We start from the raw sequence: 8673 nt of genomic DNA, 5'->3' as shown, positions 1-8673 counted from the left end.
ACACACACACACACACACACACACACACACACACACACACACGCGCGCGCGCACACACAACTTTTTTTTTTTGTAGTACGGAGCCAGAACTTTGGACCTGTGACAATACTGCTTGCAAATCATCGATTCACTGTCAAGGACACATTGGCACAGTGGAGCTGGGAAGTGAACACACCATTCAGTCTACCCCCCCGAGGCACAGCTCTGTATCTGAAACGTACATCCCAATCTGACTGAGTAACTTGCACATGTAGACAACATTGACATTTCAGCTGACATTGAACACTGCATTGTATCGCATTGTCAGTCCAAAGAAATCTGACCTGGCAATGACTTTTTTTCACTATTCCAGCCTCTCACACAATCTGAATGATGTAGTTACCTTGGCATCTAAAGTGGCAGAGGCCACAATCAGCCGCAGGTCTCGACGTTTCTTCTGGATCTGATCAAGAAAAAGATTCGCAAGGCTCATGAAAGTGAAATAAGAGGAAAGCCCCCGGACTGCTTGCCACAAAGTTTCAATACTAGTCATAAAATTATAAAAATCAAAGGCAGTGGCAATAGGCTTCCCACATGAAACATACTAGTAATGAAAACCAGTTTGACACCCCTGACTTATAATTTGAACTTGTGGTACCTTCTTAAGCAGGCCGATGGCTATGTCTGTGTACAGGGTTCTCTCGTGCGCTTCATCCAGCATCAGGACACTGCGAAAGACAGACACCAAAGCAGAAAACATTACAGCTACGAGGAGCCACTAAAGCAGGTCAACTTTGCGGTTTCATGGCACTACCTGTATTTTTTAAGCAGCGGATCGGCCATCATCTCCCGGACTAATATTCCATCTGTCAGGAACTGAAGCCCAAAGGCATAGGAAGAGATCAACGTTGTGTTATTACGTTATGTGTGCACTTTACAGTTGTGCCTTGAGAATAGGTAAATTTAATTGGTCAAAACAATGAAATATCAAATCATCTATCCCCATTGAAATGAATGGAGATGCCGTTAATTCATTCTAGCCTTACCCCCAAAAACAAGAAAAATTGTCATGTGTATTTTAATCAGGGAAAGCATCGCTCCATAATATGACACAGTACTTCATACAAACCCATGGTAATGACATAATGAAATAGAATGCAAAATAACATTTTTAACACATTTTATCAAATGACTGGCCACTGCGCTGCTCCTCCTGGTGTGCATACATTGGCCACCTGGGGGCAGCATAAGAGACAGACACATATACTGTTAATTGAGACGTCAACTCCCCTCAGCTCATCAGCAAGGCCAGTCATATGTTTTTTTATTTGTAGAGGATCAAGAATATATGACTGAGTACTGTTGTATTGTCTGTCTATATGTCCTACTGCACCGTTTGTGCTCAAGCCATTGCTTTGAGGCTAATAGCACTGCAACGTAGATGCTATTTAATGATAGGATTGAGTTGAGTGTCTCGTATTTCAAGGCACCCCTGCATAAAAACAGTTTGCCATGTGTTTGTGAATACCTTGATCCTTGTGGCTTGGGGGTCAGAGCAGTCGTCAAATCGAATGGTGTAGCCCACCTCATGTCCTAACCGGGCGGCTCTCTCTTCTGCAACACGGCTAGCCACCTAACGACAAGGGAAAGTAAAAGTGCTTGAAGCGGCCACGTCCTTGAGTGTTGAACTGATTTTCCTTGAGTGAAAGGACTCTGAGAAAGAAAAGGCAAACTATGGGACATCTGCAGAGCTCTTACAGAGATAGCAGCCACACGTCGAGGCTGTGTCACTCCAATCACCCTCCCCTCAGCCGCCCAGCCAGCTTCCAGCAGGTACTGAGGGTAGATAAATTCAAAAAGATAGCTGCAGAATGAGCAGAGTAGAATGACATCAATGTTGCAGGAGCGCTGACGCAACACAAACCCGGACCACACCACAGAGAAGAGGTCAAGTTGAGTTCAAGTCACACTTGAGGACATCACCGCTCAGCTGATTTGGAACAGTGCTCACATTCTATTCTGTACTTAAGTAAAAGTTGAGATACTCGTTTTAAACAAATAAATAAAAACATATTTTTAAGAGGCTGGTGAAAGTAAAGATACTGATTCTATTCCAGTGTCATAGTAAAAAAAAAAAAAATCCTGTCCCCTTTTTTCTACCTGACCCGAAGATTTCAATCAATCAAGATCTCAATCAGACTTTACCTCTCTGTATTTTTTAAGGCATGTTGGCATCCATAGAAAAAAGTAACAAGCCTTTTCTTGACAAAGTAGGAAGTGCATATACAGTGGTGCTTTGACATATTAATTGAATTCGTTCCGTGACCATGTTCACAACTCAAAACATTTACATCTTAAATCATCTTTCCCCACTGAAGGGAACTGCCATTAATCCATTCAAGCCTCCCCTTCAAAAAACATGTAGTTTTTTTTAAAAAAGGAAAAATAGCATTCTACAATATTGTAGTTTATAAAAACAAAATAACAATTAAATAGAACATAATGACTTAAACAGTTTTATGCATCATGATTTAATGCTGCAATCCAATTCAGTGTGCTGCTCCTTCTCATGTGCCCACCTTGGCCACCGGGAAGCATTGTGTGATACTTTTATGTAGACATAAATGAAGAACATACCTCGACGACAACTCAAAAAGTTCGGATTAGTTATTTTTCATACAGGATAAAGAATATACATGATGTCAGTGAGTATTGTCCAAGGGTCATTCAATAAATAAGGTGAATTTTTCAGTATAAGGACTTCTAATACAGATGGAAGCTGACTTTCTTTTCAACATAGTCTCCCAGCACTGGCACACACTTTTCCCATCTGTGCAAAAGCATATTTCCTTCAGCATAAAAATATTTGGATTGATGCATCATGTATCAACACTTTTAACTTCATCGTCCCTTTCAAACTTCGCGCCAACTACTGTGAACCGCTGAGGCAGGTCAAGAAAGACATAACGAACAAACGCAGGGGTCATCAGTCAGAAAGAGTCATCTTGCATCATGACAAGGCAAGGCCTCACACAGCAGCCCAAACGGTGTAGACCAGGGGTGCCCATTACGTCGATCCTGATCTACCGGTAGATCTAGGACTCGTCCCAATTAGATCCGAAAGGTGTAGAGGAGAAAAAAAAACATTTACGTGTCTTTGTAGAATGTTAGTAATATATTTTTTGTGTTAATGTACACTGCACCCTAATCATCCTATCAGTCTCATTTTCCCAAAGAAATATTTTAAAAATAAAATAAAATAAAGCATATACATCTTTAACCTACGGTGGCACGTGACTACGTCAGCGGAAGTTGTTAGCGCTCAGCAGTCTGCAATTGCAGCTTGTGATCAGAGCTGTTGCGCTATATCTTTGATCGTCATTATTCTCATTCAGAGTTTGCTTCGTGTACAATTCATCGGGGGCACGGGCAAAGAATAGGAATCTAGAGGGCTGAGGGAAGCACTTTAAAACGGTACGTGTGAGCTACGATAGTCAACAGGCTGCAAAAGTGCATCGCTTGGTTCCGTGTTTGGCTTCGCATTATGGCGCACGCGCGCGCGTGCGTGCGAGGTAAGGGGCAATCCGGGGAGGTTGATTGAACGAAAAGTAGATCTTCGGTCCACAAAGTTTGGGCACCCCTGGTGTAGACCATCAATGACCTAGGATGAGAACTACTTCCTCATCATGTGTTGCTTGTATTTTAAGTGTGCACTCACACATACAAGCAAAAAATAATAATTGGCCAAATGATGGCTTGTACCTCGAAAAAATCGTGGTCCGGTCACTCATATTCCAAGCTTGCAGAGCAACTGTCAAATCAAATGGTGTAGCCCACCTCATGACTCCCTCCCTTTTCTCCCTCAGCATGTAGACTCATTGAATAATAAATCAAAACTAATGCATTGTTTTGCATCACTTCTATGTTGTAAAAATGTTGCACAAACCTGGGGGATCTGTGTCGTCTTTCCACATCCAGTTTCCCCAACTATGATGACAGTCTGATAGCTTTCTACCAAGTACAGGATGTTGTTTCTGTGCTGGAAAGACAATCAGTTGGTCCATGATGAGCTCGCTGTGCCTTGAGACCCAGATAAAGACATGTAGTAAGGTCTTAGGGCCACCTTGAAAACGGGGAGCTTCTGTCTCTGTTTCTCGATGGAGAGTGAAATGAAAGGATTGAAGACGACGGTGGAACCGCTGGTCTCGGTGTTTAGTTCACGTTCCTCGGAGATCCCAGGTGCCTCGGACCCTGAACACCCAAGAAACGAACAAGGAATTGACGAAACCAATGCATGCAGTGCAAACGCATCACCAGAGGAACGACAGATAACTCGCGACTGTACTTTGCACCCCGTATTTTAATTTGAAAAGCGACTCCCCAGAATTGGCTGCACATACCGCATACATTCCGGATTGAGGCATAAGACCCCCGCAAAGGCTGAGTGGCTTGTAAAGCTGACAAGCGAGTGAATTTGGAATCAAACATACAAAAAAACGATGCCAATCAACACACACTTAACTAACGTACCGGGCTTCCAAAATTTCATCGTGGAACGCGTGCCCGCCATCTTGGAATTACGTCACAACGTATTCCTCTTTGGTGACGTCACTACCGCCAAGCCTCACTTTGCCCGGAAGCGTCTTCATTTCATTTGGTTTCGAAGCGTTCAGGTTTTCAAACAATAATTATCACGGAAATCAATTAAGTCCCTCCCCGTACTTTGTTTCTCTTCTTTTTAATTCATTCACTGCCCAAGAGAACTGGAACTACAATACTGCTTTTATTTGTACAATAATTAATCACAAAGTCTTTGAAATGGGCGAAAAGCAACAAAATTCCAACACCCAAAAATCTGTTTTCAGGTGTTCCATTAAAAAGAATATTTGTTCAAAGAATGGAGCATTTCAAGACAGTTTGTGAAAAGAATGAGGTATCCTCCTTTTTAAAATTCACCACCCAGGGAACAATGCATCCACCCCCCTCCCGCAACGAAAATAGTTTGAGAAAATTTCCGTTCCATCCGCACAGTCTCAATTGAGCCTTTTCTGTTATAAAAATAGTCGCTGAACAGTCGATGCTTTTTGTTCCCAGTCATTTATGTCAACAATGGGTAAAAATAAAACAGACAAAATCATTGAAAATGGAGGCCAAATGAAGCCCATGTTTAATGATTCCCAAAAGATTTGATCAGAAAACGCGATCGTTTCAACCACAATCTGCATGCATATGCGCATATATATATATATATATATATATATATAAAAAACAGTTTCATTACAACTTTGTCAGAACTGAGATCAAAAGTTCTCAACTATAAAACACTGAGCAATGTTACATCCTGTGAGAGGTAACGCAAGTACATCGATTTGAGTTTGACGACAGCTTCGCTCAACAGAATTTACAAAATACCTTAAATTTCAAAACAAGAAGTAAGATTGATCTGCAAGCTACATTAAATTATTTCTATGCCCTCTTTTGCTAGTCATTGATAAATGACACACTGAGATATACGAACAGTTTGTCTTGGTGTGCACAGGCCAAGTTTAGCTTACAAAAATTAAGTTTCCTCCTCACTGGATGGACAGATTGTGATTAATATACTGTATAGACAGATAGATCGAGGCTGGTAGAATGAGTTAAAGCAATACTAAAATGCAGCCACTATTAAAACCATACACACTTGAAGCAGATGGTAAACATCAACTTACTGCAGTCCAACTGAAATTTTTGATCAATTCAAATAGACAAGACAATTGACAAAAAAAAAAAAAAAAAAAACACAATCTAGCAATTAAATTGCAAAGGCATAATCCGAGGTGTGTCGGTACAGATTCGGTACTGGTGTCACGAAAGATATATTTCAAAACCATCTTGAAAGGGAAGGGATCCTATGATGTTTACTTGGTTCAGTGCACAAGGAGCAGCTCAAGTTGTGGCAGTTAAAAGGCAACTGCTCACAATGCCCTAAACATCTGACAGTTCCTGCCCATGAAGGCAATAGTCATGCAACATGAATTTGAAATATCTTTTGTGACACCAGTCCTGTGATGTTTTCTGACACACTTGGTATGACAGTAAAAAAAAAAAAAAAACTGTATCAATATCAATGCATTCAACCGGTGTGATTTATCCTAAAAGCAACAAATAGCATCAACATTACCCGAGTGACGGTCAGGAAGAAAATGAGCTGTATTATCTGCACCTGAGGGACCAGCGTGGGAGTTAAACCGGTACAATGAACTGAATATATTGTACTAACAGATGCCAATATGCATGTTCTCCAGCAGATAAGTCAGTCAAAAGAATAGCATCTATACTCCATTTCCTAACAAGGCTTTGATTCATTCGAAATTGAACCAGAGCCACAATGTTTTTTAAAGTTTTGTCAGCCATGGTGACTACGACACAAGGGAGGAAGAATGACAAATGTGAAGGTTTGTCACCCATAAAATGTAGCCCAGCGACAACAGAAACTGATTAAATCATGTCCATCTTCAACCAATTATTTCCATTATGTAGTGCACACTGAGGAGTCATACTGTTTGTGGCCACATCAGCACCCTTTAAGACAGAGAGTTCCTGCTTCTTGACACAAATGTTCATATAAATTGTTGGGTGGAATAGCTTTCAGTCAAAGTGTAGGGCTGTGTAAAAGATAATCCACACCACCTGAGAAAGACAAACAATGGGAGATATTAATTATTGAGCCGAGTCCAATAATGGCAAGCTTGAACTGTTGATTCATACGCACAAGAGCAACAATTTTCATCTCTCGATCATGAATATATTTTGTTATACTGTATAGTATACTGAAAGTAAGGTATTGTCAGTAGGACTGTAACCACCTAAATCCCATTTTATCGGACACATTTTTTTTTAATCACACGAAATAAATAATCCTTCTTTTATAAAACAACAAAGCACAAATTTTACAAGCCTAAAAGATGGTTTTCAGGTGTTCTATGCATGCATCATGAAATATTCCCTGACCAGAAACAGAGCAAAAGATGTCATGAAGCCTTCTTTGGTGAGCTCCCACGTTCCACCGTATTCTTCCTCATCTATCTGCTGAAAGCTGCTGAAGTATACGTAGAGGACGCCCGCATTGATGACACAGAATCTAATGAGGCAAAAACATAACGAGAAAATTAGCCCGCAGCGTCAAGCTGATGAAATATGAAGAAAAGACGGGTTGAACAATGCTTACTTACATGGCTATTCCCAGAAATCCTTTCAGTGGGGCGACTCCCCAGATGACACCAAGGATCACTGCAATGATTTGCCGGAGCCAGTAAATCACATCTAAAAACTCATCCTTCAAAGATTCAGAGAAGAAAAATTAAGCATAATGGTGCATTATCAGTTAGATCCCTGCAACACATCACCATGCGCATGTTTTGTTTCTCACTGTCTCAGTCAAATAAACATGTTTTGTTTCCTGAAATCGTAGACGTTTGCTAATAATAATTCATTAGTTTGAAATGCTGCAGCTCGCAGATGAACTGAAACACATAAGAGGGAGCAAACACCTCCTATTCTGTCCTTCCTCTATTGGCTCCCTCTGCATAAGAATTCATTTTAATATTCTGCTGTTTGCTTGCAAATCTCAGAAAGGTCTCCTCCCACCTTAGCTCTCTGAGTTGCTACATCCCAACACTCCTGCCGGATGCATCATGCATCCTAAGACATAGAGGGACCCAAGTCTAAGCGAACGCTCAGAGGGGATCGAGCTTTTTCTATTGCTGTTCCCAAACTTTACAATGACATACAGGTGCACATTAGAAAAGGAAAGGCCTCCCTCAATGTCCATTTTTTAGAAAACACCTGAAACCCAATTTCTATTCCTTATCTGTCAACACAGCAGAAGACTCTGCCCTTATTTTAGTGTCTTCTATGTTTTCAGCTTTTTTATTGTTTTTAAAGGTGCTCTATAAAGATGAATTAAGTTACATTGCAGAAACACAATATTTACAGCAGCCTGTTTATATTTACTTATTTATATCTCATTGCATATTAAAATATTACTTTATTGTACTAGTTTTACACACTCCATCACAATCCATTTCTAGATTACGAACTGGATATTTTGGGGGGTTTTGTCTTTGGGTTAAAAAAAAAAAACAGATTCAGCTGTCAAAATTAAGAATATTTTGACCGATCACTTTGAGAATGCAAAACCAAATATGCATTCAGCAAATTCAAAACTGTTCATTTAGATTGGCTAATCTGAGTCGATTATGAACGATTTTAACATCACCGCAAAATCACTATTATTTGCCTCTGATGCAATGGACAACAAACCAGGTGTTTTACGCAAAACAAAATCCGTCAATAAGACTGGTTACGTTTTTTTAAAGCGCTGCTGACTGACCTTCTCCTCCCAAACTGCATTGCTGTTGAACGCTTTGCTCCATGTGGAGTGTTTGACACCCCCATTCAGCAGATGACTTTCTTCTTTCCGCTTTGAGCTGCTCGTCATTCTTTACAGCTTCTGTACGTCACACACGTCGAATAACAAAAAATACAAACTAAAGGCGCCTTAAAGTAAATAAAAGTATCTGGCGCGGAGTAAATGCGATTGGTGTTGTGCTGTATAGGAAGGTTTTAAGAGTTAGGACAGTCCGCTGATCTGACAGATTTCAGACGCTTGACTCAAAAGGCCGACTGAGCATGCGCAGTGTAGGTTGACCC

The 8673-nt window shown here is 40.6% G+C and overlaps 2 protein-coding genes across 2 annotated transcripts in view; both read right to left on the bottom strand.

Annotated features, from left to right (window-relative positions):
* The window catches only part of dhx35 (DEAH-box helicase 35), a 13260-nt gene extending 8650 nt beyond the window's left edge, over nt 1-4610 (bottom strand). Inside the window, exons 1-8 of the mRNA XM_019868475.1 lie at nt 4510-4610; nt 4103-4230; nt 3926-4018; nt 1738-1815; nt 1508-1612; nt 794-855; nt 638-707; nt 383-442 (exon numbers count right to left, since the gene is read on the bottom strand). Coding sequence (XP_019724034.1) covers nt 383-442; nt 638-707; nt 794-855; nt 1508-1612; nt 1738-1815; nt 3926-4018; nt 4103-4230; nt 4510-4549 — 636 coding nt within the window. The 5' untranslated portion in view covers nt 4550-4610. The remainder of the gene's footprint in view (nt 1-382; nt 443-637; nt 708-793; nt 856-1507; nt 1613-1737; nt 1816-3925; nt 4019-4102; nt 4231-4509) is intronic.
* Nucleotides 4611-5113: 503 nt separating this feature from the next.
* rab5if (RAB5 interacting factor) lies at nt 5114-8673 on the bottom strand. The gene is made up of 4 exons (XM_019868477.1): nt 8354-8673; nt 7194-7297; nt 6973-7102; nt 5114-6651 (listed from the first exon to the last, which is right to left on the bottom strand). Exons 1-4 carry the CDS (start codon nt 8459-8461, stop codon nt 6610-6612), a joined length of 384 nt encoding a protein of 127 aa, XP_019724036.1. The 5' UTR covers nt 8462-8673; the 3' UTR covers nt 5114-6609.

This window comes from Hippocampus comes, unplaced genomic scaffold (genome assembly GCF_001891065.2).
Source record: "Hippocampus comes isolate QL1 unplaced genomic scaffold, H_comes_QL1_v1.1 scaffold41, whole genome shotgun sequence".
Taxonomy (NCBI): Eukaryota; Metazoa; Chordata; class Actinopteri; order Syngnathiformes; family Syngnathidae; genus Hippocampus; species Hippocampus comes.
This window is presented reverse-complemented; position numbering and strand designations above follow the sequence as displayed.

Coding starts and splice junctions, on each gene's coding strand:
- rab5if (XM_019868477.1), bottom strand. CDS start 8,461: ATGACGAGCAGCTCAAAGCGGAAAGAAGAAAGTCATCTGCTGAATGGG. Junction 7,298..8,353: donor ATGCAGTTTGGGAGGAGAAG/GTCAGTCAGCAG, acceptor GAATCTTTGAAG/GATGAGTTTTTAGATGTGAT. Junction 6,652..6,972: donor CATCTTTTGCTCTGTTTCTG/GTCAGGGAATAT, acceptor TGTCTTTCTCAG/GTGGTGTGGATTATCTTTTA.